General features: G+C 36.6%; 1 protein-coding gene across 1 annotated transcript in view; it reads left to right on the top strand.

Annotated features, from left to right (window-relative positions):
• col16a1 (collagen, type XVI, alpha 1) overlaps positions 1-24,341 on the top strand; it is a 68,400-nt gene that overhangs the window by 22,403 nt on the left and 21,656 nt on the right. The window contains exons 9-42 of the mRNA XM_059556456.1: positions 2,546-2,578; positions 3,904-3,939; positions 4,472-4,528; positions 4,953-4,988; positions 5,174-5,218; positions 5,359-5,397; positions 5,503-5,565; positions 6,277-6,321; positions 6,456-6,551; positions 7,660-7,698; positions 7,839-7,883; positions 8,142-8,177; positions 8,526-8,651; positions 9,403-9,438; positions 10,346-10,381; positions 10,499-10,609; positions 10,995-11,039; positions 11,640-11,675; positions 11,796-11,840; positions 13,271-13,321; positions 13,400-13,531; positions 13,672-13,707; positions 13,785-13,892; positions 14,136-14,258; positions 14,406-14,459; positions 14,550-14,591; positions 14,720-14,755; positions 15,468-15,521; positions 15,618-15,686; positions 18,577-18,630; positions 19,099-19,125; positions 23,368-23,424; positions 23,582-23,623; positions 23,814-23,885. Of these exons, the coding sequence (XP_059412439.1) occupies positions 2,546-2,578; positions 3,904-3,939; positions 4,472-4,528; positions 4,953-4,988; positions 5,174-5,218; positions 5,359-5,397; positions 5,503-5,565; positions 6,277-6,321; positions 6,456-6,551; positions 7,660-7,698; positions 7,839-7,883; positions 8,142-8,177; positions 8,526-8,651; positions 9,403-9,438; positions 10,346-10,381; positions 10,499-10,609; positions 10,995-11,039; positions 11,640-11,675; positions 11,796-11,840; positions 13,271-13,321; positions 13,400-13,531; positions 13,672-13,707; positions 13,785-13,892; positions 14,136-14,258; positions 14,406-14,459; positions 14,550-14,591; positions 14,720-14,755; positions 15,468-15,521; positions 15,618-15,686; positions 18,577-18,630; positions 19,099-19,125; positions 23,368-23,424; positions 23,582-23,623; positions 23,814-23,885 (1,962 nt within the window). The remainder of the gene's footprint in view (positions 1-2,545; positions 2,579-3,903; positions 3,940-4,471; positions 4,529-4,952; positions 4,989-5,173; positions 5,219-5,358; positions 5,398-5,502; positions 5,566-6,276; positions 6,322-6,455; positions 6,552-7,659; positions 7,699-7,838; positions 7,884-8,141; positions 8,178-8,525; positions 8,652-9,402; positions 9,439-10,345; positions 10,382-10,498; positions 10,610-10,994; positions 11,040-11,639; positions 11,676-11,795; positions 11,841-13,270; positions 13,322-13,399; positions 13,532-13,671; positions 13,708-13,784; positions 13,893-14,135; positions 14,259-14,405; positions 14,460-14,549; positions 14,592-14,719; positions 14,756-15,467; positions 15,522-15,617; positions 15,687-18,576; positions 18,631-19,098; positions 19,126-23,367; positions 23,425-23,581; positions 23,624-23,813; positions 23,886-24,341) is intronic.

Genomic DNA, 24,341 nt, shown 5'->3' on the forward strand with positions numbered 1-24,341 from the left:
TTAGCCTTCCCAATGAATAATCCTAAGTCTTTTCCAGATATGACTTCTACTTAAACCAGATATTTGGATGCTATTTTCACTGCTAACGCTAGCTGTGTATACAGTATGGGGGAAGTAACTTGTCCTCTGTGGAAAAGAGGATTTGTGATGTTGGTGTGGGCTGCTCTTGTTGTTTCTCCTGGCAGCAGTGAGTCATGATCATTAGCAAGGCTAATAAAAAGATGGTTGGTGAAGGTACTTCAGCTGGTCTCCAACTGGTCACATATCTCTGCTTGCCACGTGTATTGTTTCATATACACTCACACATGCGACATAATTACATCCAGAGGGCCCTGTATTTGAGCCAAAAGCACTCAAAGCAGTTTGTTACATCAACACACAGTCCCATGTACCCCAACATTCAATTCCAGCTTTGTGTGGATAAATTCTCTCACGAGAACAGTGGGAGATTTGAGGTGGAAATGATTTAAAATGGTTTCGTTGTGTAAATGCTCTCTTTATCTTAGCTGTCATAGTGACAGAGGAATTAGCTCCATTGGTACACATTAGATGTATCACTTTTTGTGCTAAATGCCACTTCCTGTCTCAGTATTTGCTCATTTAATCCCTCTGATAAAATGTTTGCAGAACTAACAAATGATGAATGTTTGACCTTGCCAGTCAAATTGAGCAATTGCCTGAATTTAGACAGCAATGCACAATTTATGCACTGCAAGAATTATTTAAAATTATTGTTATTTTACTTTCAGGCAAACATATTTACAATGACATGAATTTGCTTGAGAAAGAAACTTACATTAAATATATGTAATGAAATAAGTTTGTTTTTATTACCCCAATAACACTGATTTATTTATTCAAATCCTGATTTATAATTAAAATTGAAAAATGTTAAGATTTTAATTTATATATTCTATGAAAGGTCTCTTTATATATTTATACAAATAAATGCTTATTTTTGTCTAAATTAAATGTATTTAATTTTATTTATTTATTTTATTATATTAAGAAAATGTATTTATTTACTGAAAAAAAACCATCTTAAATTCTCCAGTGTATGCTTATATATATATATATATATATATATATATATATATATATATATATATATATATAGACATGCTCCACATTTCAAACCAAAAAAAAAATATATATATATATATATATATATATATATATATATATATATATATATATTTATTTATTTTTATGTAGCATATGTTTTCAGTATACTTGCAGTTGCATTACTTTTAAAGAAACTGCCATGTTTTGCCGACGTGTACATGAGATCATGCACAAATTATGGTAATTTTGTTAATGTGTTTGTGAATTTGTGGAATTCTTCCATATACAGTCTTTATCAGACAGCTCCACAGCTGTGAGCTCGATACAGACATACTTCCATCCCTTTTCTTTATTTATCTTTTGAAGATACATTTGGGAAGAAAGGGCAATTTAAAAAAAATTTTTTTATAAAAAATTCACAAGGGCTTCCATGTTTTCCTCTGACCCAGGTTACTGTCTTGTACAGCAGTCTGTGTTTTACGACAAACTCTAATGAGTTCCAGGCTGTGTTGGACACTGCTAGCATTAGTCTTCTTCTGGATTAACCCCTTCCTCCGTCACAGATCCTTTATCCACCCCGCATTAAAATCCCTTAAAAGCACAGCATTCTTCTGTCATCACATCCGTTTTCTGTCGAGCTCACCGGGAGGGAGAAATTGGTTGCAGCTAAACAAAGTTTCCTGCATTATTCATGCGTTCATTCAACCAGGGTTTTTGGAACAGGTCATCACAATTCTCTTCCATCCTGTGCAAGCCTGTAGCTATACGGACAACATGTCCATGTCTTGTTCTCTGTGGAACCCTTTTTTAGAATTTGTGTGTGCATGCATGCGTGCATCTGCTTTCAGCAATTTCTAACCTGGATCTCAGGGTATGACCGGAGATTTGGTACTGAGCACTTTTCTGTCATACTCTTGCTTTTATGATTTTTCCTTCCTTTTTCATGCCTATCCAGTCTGATTAGCTTTCCCGATTCTGTGTTTGCCCTCTTTGCTTGGACATGACTCGATGATTTACTTGCATATCTGCTCTACACATCTTTTGTTTTTCTGCCTTTCCCCGATGTTCTCTTTCAAATCATGTCCCTCCTCACTGCACTTCCCCCTTTCCGTTCCTGCCAGTTCTCCTCCCCATTTTCTCTCTTTCAAAAGAGTTTCATAGTCACTGTTGATCATACTGATAAAACTCTGTAACTGTAAAATGACAATACAAACAATTCTACATAAAGCTTGAAAACTTGAATTTGCCAACATCAAGTCAGCAGAACATTGTTAGATAAGCATAAAAAGTTAGAAATGGCATAATATGTAAATAGTCATTGCTAGACCCTATTTAGGAGGCTTTCCTGATGTGATTTATCTTCATGTTTTCTGAAAACATGGTTATTAGATCTGTAGCTACTTTGGATTCATGTCTTTTTTAAGTTTATAACATTAACATTTCTTACATTGTCCATTTATTTGTTTTTTATGTTCTACAGGAAATTCTTGGATCCAAGGAATTGGCAGAAAAAGTAAGTTATTTTAATTAAGTAAACATAAAATCAAATATTTCTATTTGCCATGAACAGCGACAGGTAATCCCAATTATAAGGCTTCAAACCTGACAAAAAAGAATTGTGGCCCCAGCAGATTTCACCCAATAGCTGTAGAACTTCAGTGTAACTGGTAAGTAAATTGCTGTGTGCTGAGTTGCAATGGGAAGAACATTGACACTAACCCTGGCAAACCCATGAGATCATTTACTTCTGATAACAGAGCATACTGTTCAATATTAAACCACTTGGAATTAGAGGGACTTGTATTTGGTGGGCATATGTGATTCTCTAGCACAATATGTGAATAACACCCATGTTTCGCACATAAAACTCTTGTCTGTTTGTCACCATTTCCACTCTCTGCACCCACTCAACACTCAACTTATATTTTGACTCATAGAAAAAAGGTATTACCTTTTTTTCAAATGAAATGCAAAGCCTGAAAATGGCAATATTTGAGTGGGATGTGAGTGGGACTCTTTTTGAGTTAACAATGGGTCTAGATTGTTTGCTTTGTAATGAAATTAGCTGATAATATATGTGGCCATATAATGCCTCAAATGCTGCTGTTTGAGCTTAAATTGTATTAAACCCAGTATATTCCACCACAGCACTGAGCACATAATTGGTCATAGACAAAGACTCTCTTAAAACGATGTGGTCTCTAACAATAGAATATAGGATCGCACATAAATCCATTCATTCATGCGAACAGAGCGAGTGCGTGCAAATCTCAAAGAGTTGATTTTCATCATGTAGCTTTCTTCTGTGTGCACCTCTGGAAAGAATGAATCAGCCCAGTGCGTCAGCCAACCGTTCTCAGAGCCGGGCCCCTTCCTCTCCTTCTCTCTTACCTCACCACATCAATGCACGTTAACTGCCTGTTGGCTGAGCAGGACTCGACGGGTGGTGGATTTTGTTTTAATTGTGCTCTTCCGCTAAAAACTAACAGCTATTTATAATTATTTGACTTTGCGTGTCCCTCTCGCTTATAGCTTTGCAGCAGGCGTTGGTGAACATTGCCGTAAGGAGTGTTCTGTTCCTATTGATCTTTGTCTCCCGTGAGAGGGCTGCGGCAAGCTGAAATGACACGCTGTCGTGGTCCTAGTGTGCGCGCCCCCGATTCTGCACTCCCATGCCAATTAACGTTATGTTGCACTGCCACCAGCAGGCCAACACATGTAACAACATCAAAACAAAAACAAAGCTGGTTTAAAAAAGAGTGGAGCGAAAAGATGTTTCAAAAATCACCGTGCAGACGTGTCATGGATAGGAACAACATGGTTTTCTCTGTTTTCCAGTGTGCAGGTTGTGTACTGCTCAATGAGGAATCAAGTGTGGGTATACCCGGTCAGCTTTTCGTGTGTGCAGCATGTTTAATGGCTGTGTAGGAAGGCAGCAGGATTTGCATGCATGAGTGTGCATGAGTGCTGCGTTATCACGCCCTTGGAAAGAGATGTATTTATGTCTTTGAAAAATCTGGCAAGGATTCATGATAAATGTTGGGTATGAATGTTTAAATGTTGGCCACAAGACAGCGGCTGCTTTGAAGGAACATTTACAAGAACATTATGAGAAGCAGCTATCAATGCACTTGCAAACACACATGCACTGTGTAGTGTTAATACACAAAATACAGAAATATTAGTTTGTTTTTTCCGTCTAGTGCTAGATATTTTTGCACAGTTGATGAGTACTTTTATCACATCACATGCTCTGTTTCATATTTGCATGTACAAGATTGAAATCTTGGCTCAGTAAACATGTTTTTTGCTTACCGGCTCAATCCACGCTGGTCTTTTCAACATAGGGTTCATATGACACTGTGCTATATACATGGAGTACATTGAATTCTTCATTTTATTTCAGGTTATTCAGGAGGGCTATGCGGGTCAGTCAGGCCTCAAAGGAGAGAAGGGAGAACAGGTAAGAAATGTAAAACACTGACTCATACCAAATAAGCATGTTTGTGTGCTAAGTCCCACTCTCTGTCCAGGCTTGCTGGGAATAAATGACTGCAGCGCTGTTTATTTTGGCATCTTATACAAATGCCTCATTAGGAGCTAGCTTCTGTGCCAGTGATCCAGCTTGGCCGACTACTCAAAAGTTTCATTTTTACTGCCGTAATCTCTTAATACATTAATAACTTAAATGAAAAGCCCTGCATCAAGATGATATTAAGACTCTTTAGGATGGGGGGAGGGAGGCTGATACAGAACAAGCAAGACTGTTGCTTATATACAGTTTGTCAGGGATGTTAATACACATGTATATATGTGGTATTGTTCTTTAAATTGTAAAAAAAAAAAAAAAAAAACTTTTTTTTTTTTTTTTTTTTTTTACCTCTCAGGGTTTGGACTGTACTGGTGCTGGAGTTCCTGGACGAGTGAGTCTATGTGGTTTTTGCCTGGAAAATGGCCTTAAACTGGTCATCTGAAGTTCTGAACTAACTGTACTCTTTAAAATAAACATTTAAAAAACACTTCCAGGTTTCCTCTTTCATCTCATATTTTAGCCTCCACTTAATGTGAATTAGTACCTTTGGTGACATGCTGTATCTGTGTGTTTTAGTGCTTAGAAGGTGCTAAAGGGGAAAAAGGAGAGAGGGGAGAGTCGGTAAGTGTGTGCGCCACCCTTGTCTTAGAGAGAGGTTTGCGATTGAATTTGTGTTCAACAGGCTTCACTGAAGCAGAGGGGATATCTTGATACTATTTCGGGCTATTGATTCACCCATTTCTCATTCTCTTACATTTCAGGGTCTGGCTGCCAACTGGGGAGAAGCTATAGGAGTGAAGGTAAAGGAAGACGGTATGACTGTTAATAAGTGCATTAGAACTTGCCACTTACTTATCTCCATTTCTGTCTGTCTGCCTGTCTCTCACTCTCATACGCATTCTCAGGGTGGAAAAGGACAGAAAGGAGAAGTCGGAGCCACAGGTTTGCCTGGAAATCCAGGCACAAATGTAAGTGACTAGCATTTGATGTGGAAGTCAAAGATGATCATACTTTATGCACATTATATATATATATATATATATATATATATATATATATATATATATATATATATTCCAGTGCCCTCTTGAGTCTCCTTCAGACGTGTTAATATATTTAATCGTCTCGCTGCAGGAGTGTATTCAAAAAGCAATTGTATAGCATGCATAATATGTCTCTGTGCACACATTTTAAATTTAAAAGGATGCAGGAGTCTCTTTCCTTTTATGTTGTTTAAAGTGGCTCCATATATTCACAACACTCAAAGCATTATGCATTAGACTCTTACCCATATACTCAGTGCTGCCTTTTCTTCTCATTAGATATCTGTTTGGGTGTTAAATCTTCTTAATGCTGCATAGATTACATAAGCCAACAAAGAGCCACAAATCAATGCAGCCTCATTGATTCTTTTAAATGGATAGTCGGGTCGCATTATGCTTAATCTTTTCTTTTCCGTATACAAAGGATGCTAAGGGGATGGTGAATATGGCCGAGCCGACTAATGGATATTTGGAATTTGCTTTTAAACTGTTTATCTATCTAAGCCTTCAGTCATCGGTGAACTGACTTGTTTGATTCCTGTTGGAGGGTTGCTATATAAGCAGTGTGATACTGCTAATGCCAGCGTTTGAGATGAACTCAAGCTAATGATCTTTTATCGGTCTTGGCTGTCACAGGGTCGAGCTAATCCTATTTGTGTGGTGGGCCCTAAAGGACAAAAGGTAAAACGGACTGATCCTCTTGGGATTATTTAATGTTTTTCTGGGATACTATAAATGAACTAGTTTTGGTGGTGTCATTATCTTTAGTGCTTGTTATGCATCGCAAGTCTTTCTCAGTGTTGATTAATTCACAGGGTGTTCCTGGTATAGTTGGTCCAGAAGGGCTTGCAGGAGAACCAGGCCGCCCAGGACCTCCTGGACCACCTGGAGTTGGAAAGCCAGGACCACCAGTAGGAAGATTCATCATTTAAATGCATTCTTTCTAGACATTTTTTTAAGATTCCAAATTGAGGTTTTAATACATTTTAAAGTTGTTAGGTTTTAGATGTATTCTCTAATGTATTGTCTTTGAGTTTATTGGATAGAATATAGAGCCAACGTCCAAAAACAGTGCTGAAAAAATAGAAGCTGCAACTGCAAAGTTTATCAGAGGATTTTTTTTTTTCAATGATCAAAATTCATTGAAAATTATATTTTGTAACTTATTATTTGATCAGACTGACTTAAAATATTGTACACCAAAATTGGATAAAAAAACCATCACATTAAAAATACAATAAGTTAATAAAAGCCCAATAAAAATGAAAATCAATTAAAAAAGAGAGAAATTGTTTAGATACTTTGAGGTGTACACTAGTGTTCAAAAGTTTTAATTAATGTTTATTCAGCAAAGATGCATTAAATTGACAGTGTAACATTTATAATGTTACAATATATATATATATATATATATATATATATATATATATATATATATATTTTTTACTTTCCATTACTCAAAAAAAAAGAAATCATGAAAAAAATGTATCACAGTTTCCACAAGAATATTAAAGAGCTGCTTTCAATAAAAGTAATAACAAGAAATGTAATAATAAATCAGCATATTAGAATAATTTGTGAAGGATCATTTGAGACTGATGATTTTGCCACACTGGAATAAGTTATATTTTACATACATTTACATTTTACATAATACTGAAATAAAAAACAGTTCTTTTAAATTCTAAATGTGTTTCACAATATTACAGTTTTTACTGTTTTTGATTAAATAATTGCAGCTTTGGTGAGCATAAGACACATTAAAAAATCTCACCTACCCCAACCTTTTGAACAATAGCGTGTATATAATATAAATTAATAATTAACATACAATTGGATGTCATGTGACATACTGTACATTTTGTATTCTAATGGTGTTAAAGCATCTATTGTTGCATATTTTGGACTGTTCAACATACACAGTGTACTGTATACTGGGCATTATAGAGTTATCAGTGTGCTAGTGTTCTATTTTGTCTCTTTTTTTTTACTTCCTAAACAGCTGTTTTTATCTCACAGGGGCCCCCTGGTGGAACTCCAGGATCTAAAGGAGAGAAAGTATGTTATGTTGTCCTGCTATAACCACAAAGTAAAGAGAATGTTAAATGTGTTTCATCCGTAATGAAAATCTACCATTAGCTTTTTTTTGTGTGTGCTCTGTGTAGTGTTACATCTAATAACATTCTCTCCATTTCTAGGGGGATTCTGGAATACATGGTGAAGATGGAAAGCCTGGAGAACCTGTAAGTGACCTATAAAGGGATGTTAGAGTGAAACGATGACGTGCTGAATTTCTAAGACAGAAGATGCCAATTATCCTGATTTTCTATCACTCTCCTGATCACTGTGAGAGACAAAATGTGTTTACTATCATCAGCACCATAATCAGTTTTATTACCACTGGAGCTATCAGCACATAATTTGCATTTGCAACTCAATGAGTTTCTCCTGCTCTTCTAATGTTCATGCATACCCAATGACGTGGCTTGTTTTACTGACAGGGTCCGAGAGGTCCTTGGGGCCCTAAAGGCGAGAAGGTAAGTCTAAGCAGTCTGAATTTCAGATTCTGCATGAACATAACTGTTGCTTGTTATAAGTCTCCTCAGAATTCAAAGAAAGTCACAGTGCATATTCTTGACTGTTATTGCTTTAATTATTTTATTTTTAAAGGGACAGTTTCATTATTTACTTTATCTCATGTTGTTCCACACCCAAATGACTTTCACTAATAACACGGAAGTCATTTTATTATTAAGTATTTAAGCATTATTTATATACTATAGGGTTGGGTCCGAGTCAAGTGCTAGTTTTTAACCAGTTTTCAATTTTAGAAGAACAAGTTATTGTATTTTTGTGTGTGTGTGTGTGTGTGTGTGTGTGTCCAGGGAGATTCATGTGAACCATGTCCAGTGGTGTCTCTTGACCCCACTGGCAATACTGTGGCTGTTCAGAGCAAGCAGGGGCCTAAAGGAGAACCAGGACCCCCAGGCAAAGGAGAACAGGGACCACCTGTGAGTTCATTCTCAAAACCAACTCCACAAACTGCTTGTTTATCACAAAGAAAAAGCTAAAGACAGTTTAGCATGTTTGATTAAATGTCTCTGTGTAGCATCCTGAAACTACTTTTATCTTCCAATACTCAAATCTGTGCCTGGTAGACACTTTATCATTGCAAAATATCCAGCTGACAATGCTGTTCACCTCAGTTGGCCCGCCATATTTGTGTTTGCCAAGCTCAATGAAATATGCCAACAATCAGCGAGAACTTTTTCGCCTGCTGTTGTTGTGTTGAATGAAAAATGCTGTTGCCATACCACTACCCTCTCACAGTTGGAACAGATCTTCTACCGTGCTTCATTATAGCTTCAGGAACATTCAGGTCTCTCCTATCATCCATAAAATCCACCAGCACCCCCCACTAAAGTTTAGACCACTTTCTGTGTCAGATTTCATTTTACTCAATGACTACGGTTGTATCCTATTCAAATTTCTCCTCTCTTTTCTTCAGAGCAAGAGGGAAAAATTCAGACAAAAAGGAATCTATGCAGCATACCATAATGCGCTTCTCTGTAATGATTTCCAATACCATTACAATCTATTCTTCATACCTACAGTAGTTATAGGACAGAGAGCGAGAGTGTGGGATGCAGAAAGTGACAGTGTGCAAATGTGGGACATTTACAGTGAAGTTGCGGTCAGCTAGGATGATGCTAGTGTCATGATTAGAGAGACTGATTCTGATACTTGCATGCCTCTACATAGGGCCTTGCTGGACTGGATGGCAAAGCAGGACAGAAGGTACGTTTTTGCCGTTTACTTACTATTTCTATAGAAGTGCACACACACACACAAATATGTAAAAATATTAATTATCAACAATACATATAGTAGCACAAAGTGGGCTATTATAAAAATACAAATTAAATGGCTAATAAACCGGGCATTTACTAGTCACTCTATCTGGTGGATAAAAAAAAGCTACTTTAACATCACAAAGCCGCTTCACATTTCACATTTTTTTCATTTTTTTTTTTTTCTCAGATTTTAAAATGTGTGTGTGTGTAGTTCTTTTTATGATCTTATTTTGTTCCCCTGAGGTCCACTTATGATGTAACTCAGGATTTATTGCACTAAAAGTAGTCATAATTTACATAATTTTCCACCCTTTCTCTGACCCTTAGAATTAATTGGGTTGTTTTTGCTACTGTACATTTCAGTCTTAGGTGTAAATACCTTCTTTACATGAGAAATTAAAAAAACGACCCTACAGACTCTTAGTATGTATCCAACTTCCTCATCATTATTTTATTACTGGCCAGGCCAGGACACTGAATATCTGTCACTGATATGTACATGTGGGCGTAATGTGGTCATCCATTCATCTTTGTTACATCACAAACTACTGTAATGACCCATTGTTGCTACTTAGTTTTCAGTTTGTTTTGTTTCTGGAAAAAGAAGAGAGTTTTGAGTTTACAATATGATGATCAATTTTATGTTAATAGCTGCTTCCTGTTGCAGAGCTTTTTCTTAAAAGTCAGCAGCTGTGTTGTGACAACTACAGCACATTGCGGTGTATTCCAGACTAAACTAACTGCCAGCTTTTTTTTTTTTTTTTAATTCAAGAGTGCTGAGTCACTGAAAATGTCATTCAGGGTTTGAGCCATTTTTACAAACTGTCTTTCGCATTGTGATTCATTAACAGGGAGAGCCAGGAGTAGATGGGGCCAGAGGCGAAAAGGTGAGTCTGCCAAGTGTTGGCAAGAAAGATCTGAACACTGTTTGTAAAATGGTTGACACTGGGAGAAGTTCTGAAGCAAAATTAGGATGCAAAATCTTGCCATCTTTGTTCTCTTAGGGTGAACCATGTTCTGGTTGCACTACCATTGGAGAGATTCCAGCGGGCATTTTGAATCGGGCTCAAAAGGGAGAGAAGGGAGATCCAGGTGTTGGGCAGAAAGGAGAGCAGGTGAACGTGATGGAGAGATTGCACATTGATAGCCAGCATACAGCAGTTAAAAACTTCTGCATCGCTTTCTCCCACAAGTCCTGAAGTGTACTAAATTACAATGCAAACAGTTTTTGATATCCACTTCAGTGGTTGTGTATGAGTGTGCAGAGATGCATAAATTGGCTCATGCATAACCGCAGACATCCCTGATCTGTATAACTTTACACATTCGGCTCAGAAATAAGCCTCAGGCACAAATGCTTTTAAAAAATGATTCTAATGACAGATTGGGGAATTAAGCAGCCAAGGCTTTCATTTCATGTCTGTTAAACAAGAGAATATTCACTGATATTCTCTGCTTTTCTTTTTCTTTTCTTTCTTTTTACTTGATTTGCATGCACAGGGAGAACCAGGTCCAAGTGGCTTTGCTGGACTAAAAGGGGAAAAGGTAAACCTAATGGAAATGTATTCGCTAGGATGATGAATTTCTACATTTTCAAATGGTTTTAAGGTCATACACTGTTATAAAAAGGTATATATATATATATATATATATATATATATATATATATATATATATATATATATATATGCATGTTCAGTGACCCTGAAAAGTATTTGGACACTTAAATTCATGGATTTTAGGTAATTGAAACAAAGAATTTCACAAAAATAATTTGGTTGTCAAATTTAGTGGAACACCTCTGTACTTAATGTGATGAACTACACCTGTAGTTGCTCTCTAGGGCAGCTCTGTGGAGAGAAACTGACTTCTTACATCCATTAAAAATGACCTTGGGACTAGATGGTTAAAAGTAATTGCGAAAAGTTAGCTCTGAGAAAAGTTAGAGTGCATTTTTTCAATGCCATTTTTTTTCCCAGGACATTGAAATGCTTAAGTGTGTCTTATGTGTCCAATACTTTTTGTTGCCACTGTGGATGTCTCTAGTGTGTGTGTGTGGTAATTATCGAATTTAAACAATCTTTATCACATTGTATATACAATATATACATTGTACATTCATGTGTAAAACATATCTGGTTATAGGGTAATGCAGGCAGCAAAGGAAACGATGGGAAAACTGTAAGCAACCATTTTTTTATTATTATTATTCTTGTATATTATTTGAGTTTTTTACTTGCATCTGTGATTCATGACTGACCTCAGCATTAGATTAACGTGCAGATGCTGATGTTTTTTTAGGGCAAACCTGGTCCAAAAGGGTCAAGCGGAAATAAAGGAGAGAAGGTGATTAAGCTTAACTCCAGACTTTGTTATTCTGATTGCAACCTCACAGCACCAGGAGACACACAAATACCACAGTTGAGAGGCAAATATAATAATTATATATATATATATATATATATATATATATATATATATATATATATATATATATATATACAGTACAGACCAAAAGTTTGGAAACATTACTATTTTTAATGTTTTTGAAAGAAGTTTCTTCTGCTCATCAAGCCTGCATTTATTTGATAAAAAATACAAAAAAAATAGTAATATTGTGAAATATTATTACAACTTAAAATAATAGTTTTCTATTTGAATATACTTAAAAAAAAAAAAAATGTGTGAGTGTTGGAAACAGTTCTGCTGTCTAATATATTTGATGAATAAAAGGTTAAAAATAACTGAATTTATTCAAAATAAAAAAAAAATTCTAATAATATATATTCTAATAATATATTTTCTTTACTATCACTTTTTATCAATTTAACACATCCTTGCTGAATAAAAGTATTGATTTTATTTAAAAAGAAGAAAGAAAAAAAAATACTGACCCCAAATTACTGACCAGTAGTGTATATTGTTATTACAAAATATTTAGATTTTAAAAACATAGCTTCTTTTTTTTTTTTTTCTTCTGAAAAAATATTAAGCAGCAGAACTGTTTCCAACTTTGATAATGAATCATCATATTAGAATGATTTCTAAAGGATCATGTGATAATGATCCTTAAAATTCAGCTTTGCATCACAGAAATAAATGATAATTTAAAGTATAATAAATTTAAAAACAATTATTTTAAATTGTAAAAATATATCACAATATTACATTTACATTTTAATGCAGGCTTGATGAGCAGAAGAAACTTCTTTCAAAAACATTAAAAATAGTAATGTTTCCAAACTTTTGGTCTGTACTGTATATATATATATATATATATATATTTCAAATTATAATATTACACACCATTACTGTTTTTACTGTATTTGTCACCACCTTGATTAGCATAAGTGCATAAGAGACTTCAAAAACATCACAAAATCTTTCAGAATCTTTTTTTAAATGATTTTTTATGAATTCATGCAGCTTGAATCCTGATTTCATTAAAGCACAAGTGTGGCAAACCATATATCCATCTATCTATCTAGATAGATAGACAGACAGACAGACAGAGAGACAGAGAGAGAAAGAGACAGACAGACAGACGGATAGATAGATAGATAGATAGATAGATAGATAGATAGATAGATAGATAGATAGATAGATAGATAGATAGATAGATAGATAGATAGATAGATAGATAGATAGATAGATAGATAGATAGATAGATAGATAGATAGATAGATAGATAGATAGATAGATAGATAGATAGATAGATAGATAGATAATTTTTTCTGTAAGAGTGCATTTTCACCAGTGGTGTCATTTTTTAACAGGGTGTTCCTGGCCAACCCGGTATAGGGGCAACTGGTCCAAAAGGTGAAAAGGTAAGTGAATGTTTTCACACCACACTTTTCTATAATTCATTGAAACTGTGGATGTCTTTAATGTGCCTTTTATTTAAGGGAGACTCATGTGGCGTGTGCCAAGGCACAAACTCTGAGTTTGGAAGTGGCCCATCTACGATAAAGATCACAGGGGAACGTGGCCTTCCAGGACCTCCAGGCCCACCAGGAGAAGGAGTAGAGGGCAAACAGGTAAGCCTGACTATTTTATGATCACTTTATATAAGAGAAGCCAAGAGTGATGTGTTGCTTCTAGTGTATCAGTGTATAAATGTTTAATTTGAGGAGCCCAAAACACACTGACCTTGTTTTCAAAATGGATGTCTCAACAGGGGCCACCAGGTCTTCAAGGTTTCAAAGGAGAAAAAGTAAGTTTTTTTTTTTTTTTTTTTTACTCTACAATAGAGGTTTTTCTAGCCATTAAATATGATTTTTATGTTTATAGGGTGATCAGGGTTTACAAGGAGACCCAGGTGTGGATGGGGCATCTGGACCCCAGGGACCTCAAGGAGAACCAGGCACGAATGGCCATAATGGACTAAAAGGAGAAAAGGTCACTGTCATGTAACATTGATCATGCGGTCACATATTAATTACATTGCAGTAAATTATGCACCATCAATCATTCATTCATCATTCATATTGTTGATATAATAGATTACACCTTTTATATGACTGTGTTTAAATTTGCAGGCAAAAAAATACCAGATATTTTGGTTGACCATCTAGATTCCTGCTCACTTGCAATTTGAAAGCTTTCTGTCTTTTCTCATTGCATCTGTGTCTACAATGCCAGGGAGATGCGTGTGTCAGCTGCCCATCACTCCCTGAAGGAAATGGCAATGTTATTGGGTTACCAGGACCCAAGGGAGAGAGAGGAGAGCCAGGTTTGCCAGGCGAGGGGCGAGAAGGCAAACAGGTACCAAATCCTAACTCCAATATTTCGAGGAGGAGTTCACCTTTCTAAGCAATTGAACACATTATATTTTGGTTGCATATGTGAGTTTAAAAATGGAACTGCTTGTGTAAAATGGGCACATCATACAATATTATCTTTATTCCATAGGGACGGCCAGGCCCACCTGGTATCCAGGGACCTCCAGGGCTCAAAGGCAGTCAGGTAAAGTTACACACCTGACTAATGTGCATGCATGTGTGCGAGAGTGATAAGATTGACTGTTGAGTGAGGCTTATGTTTATTTAATATTAGGGCGATGCTGGACCTTCAGGTATTGGCCTTCCAGGACTGCAGGTGAATGAACAGCTATTGTAATCACTCAGAAAATCTGTTTTCATTTATACTATTTTTTAGAGAAATGTGCATTTAAATATTTCTTTAAATGCAATATCTCTTTGTAATGTTTTGATATTCTCACTCAGGGTGAGCAGGGACCTAGAGGTTTTCCCGGAGTTGCTGTAAGTGCACAAAAGTATTGTGTTCTTTGGTGTTCACACATGGATTTGGCCCTCTGAGTGTGCAAATTTGCAGATGTTGCTCGCTTTGAGTCTGTATTTTTACTTGTCCACTGTTATCTGGTACATACACTACTGTTTACAAGTTGAGGTCGGTATAATGTTTAAAATGTTTTTGAAGTTTCTTACCAAAACTGCATGTATTTGGTTTAAAATACAGTAAAACAGACATGTTGTATATTAGCATTAGAATTTAAAATAACTTTTTTCTATTTGAATATATTGTACTTTATCCCTATGAAGACAAAGCTGAATTTTTAGCATCATTACTCCAGTCTTCAGTGTCACGTGATCATTCAGAAATCATTATAATATGCTGATTTGCTGCTTAAGAAGCATTTCTTGTTATTATCACTGTTGAAACAGTCCTGCCTAATATTTTTGTGGAAAGTTATAATTTTTTTCAGAGTTATTGGTGAATAGAAAGTTCAAAATAACAGCATTTATTTGTTGTATTAATCTTAAGGCATTATAAATGTCTTTGCTGTCTCTTTTGATCAATTTACAGCATTCTTGCTGAATAAAAAGGTAAAAAAAAAAGTACTAACCCTTTCGAACAGTAGTGTATGATACACAATAACAAATCAACATAATAAATAAAACAACCCCCTCAATATAGAAACCAAGTATGAAAACAGTCATGTGTATCTTACAGGGTCCAGAAGGACGTCAAGGACCTGCAGGGCCAATTGGACCAGAGGGACAAAGGGTAGATCACCAATGCAATAACACAGTACTCCTCAGTCCAAAAGACACAATGGATCAAACCTCACTGCTGTTCCAATATATTCCTTAATATCAATAGGGTCCAAAGGGAGAAATGGGACCACCAGGGCCACAGGGGCCAATGGGAATGGGACAAGTTGGACCCCAGGTAAGAACTTGAGATAAAACATGGACAAAAATCTTGTTCCCAGTCATAGGGGCAGCCATTTTTATATTCTTGCTCTATTCATTACATTTTATATCTGAATGCCATAATGGATGTAGATTATGTCTTTTGCATAATAAATGATGCAGGTTAAGTGCATATTTCATATTATAGTATACTGTTATTCATAGTCATGTTCACAATATATTATTTCACATCACAGAAAATAGGGATTGTAATGAGTAGGGCTGTAGCTATCGAATATTTTAGTAATCGAGTATTCTACCAAAAATTCCATAGATTAATCGAGTAATCGGATAAAATGTGTTTTTGCTTAATTAAAGTGCAATATTAATTATGCAAGAGAAAATAAGACTCCTGGGTCTTGTGACGGTCACGGAGGGACCGCACGTTCAATATGGACGTTAATACGCACACATACACACAAACACACACCAAGACTGTTTGGTGATACAAGAGTTTATTGTAATTATTGATCAGGGAGTGAATGAAATACCTGTAAACTATTGCTGAGTCCCAATTCGCCTACTTATACTACGACCTAAAAGTATGTACTTTTTTTGTGAGGAAAAAGTACATACTTTTGAGTGTGTAGCAAAAGAGTATGCACGTTCTGGGACATACTTCGATGACGTCATGCAACGTGAACGACAACGTGGTTGCCTTGTTACGCACACCACAACTGTTAACGTTTCCTTCATTCTTGTATGTCCAATACAATTTTATTTACTATTCCCATCTTTTTTTCTCATCATTTTTTTTTCACAATACATTTTACAATGTGTTCTTCTACCAAGTTGAGGAGTGAAGAAGCAGGGCGGCGTCGTCGTAGAACCAAACGCAGGTTGTTTGTGAGGCGGCTGGTTCTGACGTTTTTGTGCAATGTGTGTAACAAAGCCATCGCAAAGCTCCTCCCTTCCGCACGCAATGGGTTGTGGACAATATTAGCACTTAGGGTGTGCATTGATCTGCACTTCGAATTCTAACCGGAAACAGTAGACCATCCGGGTATCTTTGGAATACTCTTTTCAACATACTACGATTTGGGACGTACTAATTCTAGTTTCGCATATTATTTAGGACGGATAGTATGCGAATTGGGACTCAGCGTATGTGTATTGTTCCCGTGTAGCGTTTGTCCCATTATTTTTTTGAGTCCTGGTAAGAAACAATGGCAGGAATTATTGGTTCTGCTTAGGGTGAGAATCTACCTTGTATTAATTGAGCGTGGGGGTTCCAGGGGCAACGTGGCCGAGTTGTTGCTGTTATTTCCTGTTTAATGTGAATGAATTAATAACATCAAAGTAGATTTATTAAGTAGAACATCATGCCAATATGTTTCTTTCAGACTCTGTATATTTAAGGGAACATGTGTAAAGTGTTTTCTGTGAGTTTGTCCCTCCACATGTGGTAATGGTGTTGGCCACCATTGTAAATGTAAATGTCTTTGTAATGGAAGGTAGTCTGTGTTTGTTTCTGCAGTGGAGAGTGTGGCCTGAGGGTTACAGGTATTTTATTCACTCTCTGGTCAATAATTACAATAAATTCTTGTATCACCAAACAGTTTCGGTGTGTGTTTGTGTGGTTAACGTCCATGTTGAACATGCAGTCCCTCCGTGACCGTCACAGCCCTCTTAAAATGAACAACTAAGTTTCCTTTTTTAGAAAAAAAATATTTTTATTTTTTAAATGCATAGAATGCAATGCATACATCAAAAATAAACATTTAATTTTTACCCATTGTTTCTCTGTCTGTACTTGTACTGTGAACAATGACACCAAAATTGACAGATGAATTAAGTGCATTTAAGTGCCATTCAATTGGGGTTTTAAATAAAGCATTTTCTGAGATGCACATTAAACACATAAAACATTAATTTAATTTATCTTTTAATTATTGAAAATTAACTTAACTTTTTGGTAAACGAAGGGGGTTGACTATTAAAAATAAAACATGGAATAAATGTTGTGTGATTGAACCTTAATGTTTGATTTTTTTTTTAGTGGTGGGCTATATACATTCTGCTGAACAATAGTCTTTAACCGGACTTTTATTTTGACGGGTTGACGTACCTTTACAGTTCTGTATATGTGATGTGGCGCTAGTTTTACTCAAATCAAACGGTCAAATGCTCATGAAGTGACTGTCAGAGCAGTTCTGGAGATGTTGTTCATGTGTTCACGTCCTTATTTAGTGGGACAGCGGACGCTGAAATCACCGGAGCGTCACGCGTGCTTCGGTGTGCTTGATAAAGGAAGACGCGCTTCTGCGCCATTCACTAACAGAGACACGCAGAACATGCAGGATTCATATTTAAATAGACTGTTCCGGCTTAATATGTACAGATATTAGTACATATCGTGATTTGATGTAAGTGCAATGACCTATTTTTGATTAATTCATTCAAAATTTGGCAAATTCCCTGCCATTCCGCGTTTAACTGTAAATTCCGTTTTTATGACTGGATTCCGCTATTCCCTCCTCCCTTTTCTGCATCGCGGAAATCATAGGGCCCTAGTTGTGGTATGCCAGCTCCATCTTTCAGTGGACACACGCCACGATGTTCTCCCTCAAATCAAAACACTGCTGACTCCTTGCAGTATGCGATTAAGGACTCACGCTTGTGTCTTCTTCCGCTTGGTGGGTGACGTCAACGCGTTGTGTCACATTAAAAAAATCATTGCGAAAGAACCTGACGTGAGATTTAAAATAAATTAAAAGAGGCTTCGAGGCAGAGGAATTTGCCTCGATCATTTTTTTGTAATTGAGTTACTCGAGGAATCGTTTCAGCCCTAGTAATGAGTGAACACGCGTTGTTGTTGTTTTTTGTCTTGCACTTGCACTAAATGATTTATATATTCTGTGTCACAGGGTAGAGATGGTACACAAGGATTGCCTGGGATACCGGGTCAGGATGGGAGTCCTGTAAGTCTGTTTATTTATTTATTTAGTCCTCTCCAGCAATGCTTTGCTCAACTCCTCTAGCTTATTGCTATATTAAGATCTGCCATTAACAAATACACCCAAGCATATTGTCCGTTGTTCATTGCTCTGCCGTCTAGAGATGGCATCATATGAACTTTCATAAACTGTAGAGACAAAAGCAGTGAGAGTGTGTTGTCTTGCCAGAGCTCATCTCATTAAAAAAACAAAGTTACCATTGTCTGTTCTCGCATCGGATGTTATTTACTTGAGGCTTTGTCGCAGAGAGCTTGAGGAGCAATGCCACAGACAGAGCCTGGATCCCTAACAGCAACACATTGTCTGCTTGCATCACGTCACCTGGCGCTGCTCCTCCCTGATCCACACTCATATTGCTGGCCCTGGAGAGTTACACATAATAACACTGTCTAACTGAGCCTTTGTGTGTGTGTGTTTCTCCTTGTCTTCCAGGGTTCCACTGGGCCTAAGGGTGACAAGGTAAATGTCTGGATGAGTAAGCTGGGGAGGCGATTTCTTAGTTCCCCAAAGCTGTGAGAATGCGTGTTTGGAGGGAACGATGAATAGGAGGAGTAATGTTTAGAGCGACCGTCTGTACGTACTGTGATGTGTCCACCCTGGAGAGACAAACAGATGCATAAGTCTGACAAGAGTTTGACAGTGCTGAAAAAGTAAAAAAATGCCCTCGAGCTAAAACAGGGCTATTAATTGGTGAATAAAACAGCTGTCATCTGTAATCTGACAACATCACAGAGTAGGGATGCACCGAAATGAAAATTCTTGGACGAAACCGAAAACCAAGGCCGAAAACCGAAACCGAAACACCGAAAGAAATTATGCCAATTATTAGTACCATTGCATTCATTGCTATGAACGTGTACTAACTTTACTAAAATTAAGACATTGCAATTGCATAAATTAATATTAAAGTTTCAAAGATAATTACAATTACATAAATTATTTAAAAAAATACATAATTACAAATTATGCAAATATTTATTAAGCACATTGCAACAATGCACAGTATAAAATAAAATTCTAACTAAAAATGTATCCCACTCATGTGTATATTAAATAATAATGTACAGGCCTACTGGCCTGCAGAAAGGTTTTAAAATGAACTGTTCTGTGAAGTGCATTTGAAATTTTTCTCTGTAGGACTAGAAAGTGCATTACTTCTCCAGTAGGCAAGCCTGTTATCACTTCTGGGGATGAGGACTTCAAACAGATAACCATCTAGCTGTTGAGCAGTTGAGCTTGTCATCTGCCTGACATTTGAGAAATATTTGAGAGAGTGTATTTAAATAGGGCCAGGGCATAAATACAATTTTTTTATTAAATTAAAGCAGAAATCTAGCAGAAATTCTAGCAGAAATATGGCTACAATCTGATATTATTTATGTATATATGTGTGTGTGTGTGTGAGCGCTGGCTTATTTCCGCATCCAAGTAATGGTCTTTATAACGCGGATCAAGCACATTCGCGATGAAGTGCAGAGGATCCGAAAAGATATCAGTGAGACGTGTGCTAACAGACTCTATAAGACTGTACTTTTCTTTGTTTTCAGTTCGTAGTCCGTCTTAATCTCTTTGTTAGGAGACGCTTTAGTGCTGCGAATAAATGAATAAGAAGAGAGAGAATTTTCCACTGGTGTGAAGTGAATGTCGCGGGGAGTAGTGATGTCCGATCAGGCCGGAAGGAAGTCGACCAGAAGTTGAAGTCGGCTGCGTGCCGCCATCTTGTAGCAGAACTTCACTTGCGTTAGCATCCCATTGACTCCCATGCATTTTGGTGTCACTTTGACAGCGAATAACTTTACATCTGAGGCGTTTAAAGACTCCATTTGTCCATTATTTATTTCTAAAGATACACGACAATGTATAAAGGGCTCCATTACCTTCTGTGTTACATTATGGCCCCGTAGAAACAGTTTTTGTAAAAATAGGCTAACGATTGCGTCATAACCACTCGACTCTCTGTCGCACAGTAGAGAAATTACCGTACAGACAGGAGGAGAAGCTCGCAGGCAATTAACTTAATATGGAGTACTGGCGTTACATTTTAAAATACTATACAAAATAATTAATCAGAATACTTACTCCTGCTCACTCACGCCAAAGAACTCCCCGCTCAAGCTCGCCGTCTCTGCAAGATTAACGATGGCAGTTTGCACGCACAGCTACTAGAAGATTTACATCTGTCAGACAGGTTGCTGACGTCATCAAGCTTAGTTTGAGTCTGCACGTCAGAAACGGAAGTGCTAAAAATCGCTAAAAATGGGCTTCACTAGACTCAATTGAGTTCCAATGGGGACGCTGTGTCCATTTCTTTTACTGTCTTTGTGTCCGATTCGTGAACGAATCGTTCAATTTAACCGGTTCTTCTTAGTGAACTGGTTGAACTAGTTCACCAAATCGAACTGAATCGTTTGAAACGGTTCGTCTCCAATAAGCATTAATCTACAAATTACTTAAGATGTTAACTTTTTTAACGTGACTGACACTCCCTCTGAGTCAGAATAAACCAATATCCCGGAGAAATTCATGTACTCAAACAGTACACTGACTGAACTGCTATGAAGACCGAACTGAAGATGAACACCGAGCCGAGCCAGATAACGAACACGCCCACTACTGGAGCAGTTCTCGTTCTCGAGTCAAGAACTAGTTGCATCGGTTTTCGGATCACCACCAGTACACTGAACCGAAAACCGTTTCTTTCGGACGCGTCCGATTTGAGAACCAATGAACTGATGATACTGCGCATGCGTGTAATTTTGTAAGTATTTTGTTAAACATCGGAAAGTGTTATAACATAACTATATATATATATATATATATATATATATATATATATATATATTTTTTTTTTTTTTTTTTTTTTTTTTTTTAAGATGAATGTTTCTAATCTGTATATTGTAGATAATGTATAGGCCAAAGGGGTTTTCAGGGAAGTTGGACAATAATTAAGACTCTATGTTTAATAGGAATAAGGGATGATTTATGAAATATCTGTACTGTATATATAGTTAATGATGAAGCATTCACAAATTGAGTTTGTAGTAAACCGAACATGAACACGAGTAGAGCAGCTGATGAAACTGAACTGCAGCACGTGCCGGTTAGAGTGATTCTCGTTCTCGAGTCAAGAACCGGTTGCATCGGTTTTCTGATCATCAGTACACTGAACTGAAAACCGTTTCTTTCGGACGCGTCCGATTCGAGACCCGAGAAGCTGATGATACTGCGCATGTGTTATTCAGCGTGAAGCAGACCAACACAGAGAGCGTCTGAACTGAACTAATTCTTTTGGTGATTGATTCTGAACTGATTCTGTGCTAATGTTATGAGCGCGGGTAAACTGAGGGCTTGGATGAAGGGCAATCTGGCGAAACGTAAGTTCATTTAATAAAAAATACATCGCAATGGATTATGTGTAGTAAGTGGATCATGGTTTCTGCACTGATGACACCTAATTTATTTACTTTATATCTTCAAGACTTAAATCCTTGTATGCACATTATTGCTGTTACTGTATTTGGGTGCGTTGTTGCAAAACTCAAATGTAAACTTTTCATGATTATGAGGTTTTTAACTGACTAAAGTTATGATTACTGACTTATAAATAAATTATATATATATATATATATATATATATATATATATATATATATATATATTTGATAGACGTGGCGCCATTACGTCATCGCCAATGATGTCATTACGTTGAGCGTAAAAGAACCGCTGAACCGTTTTTTTCAACAGGTTCATTGAATCGAACCGTCTGAAAGAACCGGTTCGCGGAAAAGAATCGAACTTCCCATCACTAGCGGGGAGCTCGTGCTCTGCACTATGCAGGTGCACGTGCAGGTCGCGGTTTCTGTTTGCGTCATCATAACATTTCGGCCGTGTTGTTTCGGTGATAAAAGTCTATCGGCCTAAAACCGAAAATGCACTTTTGGGCCATTTTCGGCCGAAAATTTTCAGTGGCCGAATATTCGGTGCATCCCTATCACAGAGTATCAAAGAGAAAGGAAGTGTGTGTGAGGGAGATGAGAAATAGAGACCTCGATAGAAAAGCCCTGGAAATGCTTCATTCTTTAATGTCCTCTGTTGTCTCCCTGACTAATTTGTCTAAACACAGAGGAAAGTGGCAGCTGATATCAAATGATGCATATTCTTCCCAAGTGTGATGAAGTGCTCTGTCATTCCTGTTGAATAAAACGATGGATTTTTTTTTTTAGCTATTTATACTTCTCCATTGTCAAATGTCATTACATTAGAGCATTATTATTATTAATACTATTTTATTTTAATAAATTAGTATGCATTCATTTATTAATAATAGTAATATAATGCTTATTTATTTGTTGTACTCTAAATGGTTATTTAGTTATTGTCAGAAAGCAAAAAATAAAACAACAATAAAAAAATTAATATTGGTTATTAGAAACAAATATATTCTGTATCATATTCAGAAATGTTCTAAATCTTAGTTTTGCTGAGTTGTTATGCTCTCTTTTGTGTAATTTTTTAATATATTTAATTTAAACAAATAATTTGTTCCAATAAGAAAACTCCTTGCAACATAAAAAAACATTCTAAATACTTTAGCAACCACATCATCACCCTAGAACCAGTATAAACTAGTTATGGCAGTTTACTCGATAAAATGTCCAACTCACTATAACCAATATATATATTTTTTTTTTTGCATCATAGGGTGAACCAGGAGAGTGCAACTGTTTGAATAACATGTTCTCTGGAACTGGCGGACCTGTGAGCTAATGCTTTATTTCATTGTTGATAATCAGGAAAACATTAGCACACTCGCACACATAAACACTCAAAGAATTTGGGCTATTAAACATAACCTTTTAAATCATGAGACCTGATGCAATTCACAGTGCTGCATTTGATTACTCTTTTCTTGCAGGGGGTCCCAGGTGGTGAGAGCAGGTGGCAGCCTGGTCCTCAGGTCTCACATCCCTTTTCACTCTTTATCTCTCTTCTCCTGCTTAAATTAAAAATTAAAAAACTAATAAAATAGCAATTGCAATAGGGTTTCGGTGCTACACTCTACTTATAGAGACATAAAAAAGATATCTGAGAGTGATTGTGACTCTTTTAATGAGTAATGAATGACTAATGTCCTTAATGTGCATTAGGGGCCTCCTGGACCACCAGGCCCTCCAGGTCCCCCAGGGTCCCAAGGCTTTACAGGAATCCCCGGCCCACAGGTGAGTATGAAACAGATGGCATCAGGTTGTACCTCTGCTTTTTCTCTCTGTTCCTCCATCCTGCTCTCTTTGTGGGGCTTCTGAATCGGGAAGGCCTGCATGGGTAACTCTGGGCTTGAACTAAAGCATATTTAATAATAATGCACCAATAATGTTTACATTTAAAACATATGTTAATTTAGCAAATAATCTTTAATACATAAAGCTGCCATCAATTAAATGTAATGTAATGTAAATGTAATGTCATGCAATTGTAAAGTAGTTTGTAAAAGAGCGCTATATTTAAAAATTGCTGTTAAATTTGCACGCTTTAAAGGGGCTTCTGGGATTTTTGGATAGTGCAGTGGGATGTGCTTTGTTAATGCCTGCGCTTTTAAAAGTTAATGTAAAGTAAATGTACATTTTAATGTAGATTGTAAATCTAAAGCATTAATACTGCGCAAAAATATGAATTAA

This window comes from Carassius carassius, chromosome 8, assembly GCF_963082965.1.
Source record: "Carassius carassius chromosome 8, fCarCar2.1, whole genome shotgun sequence".
Taxonomy (NCBI): domain Eukaryota; kingdom Metazoa; phylum Chordata; class Actinopteri; order Cypriniformes; family Cyprinidae; genus Carassius; species Carassius carassius.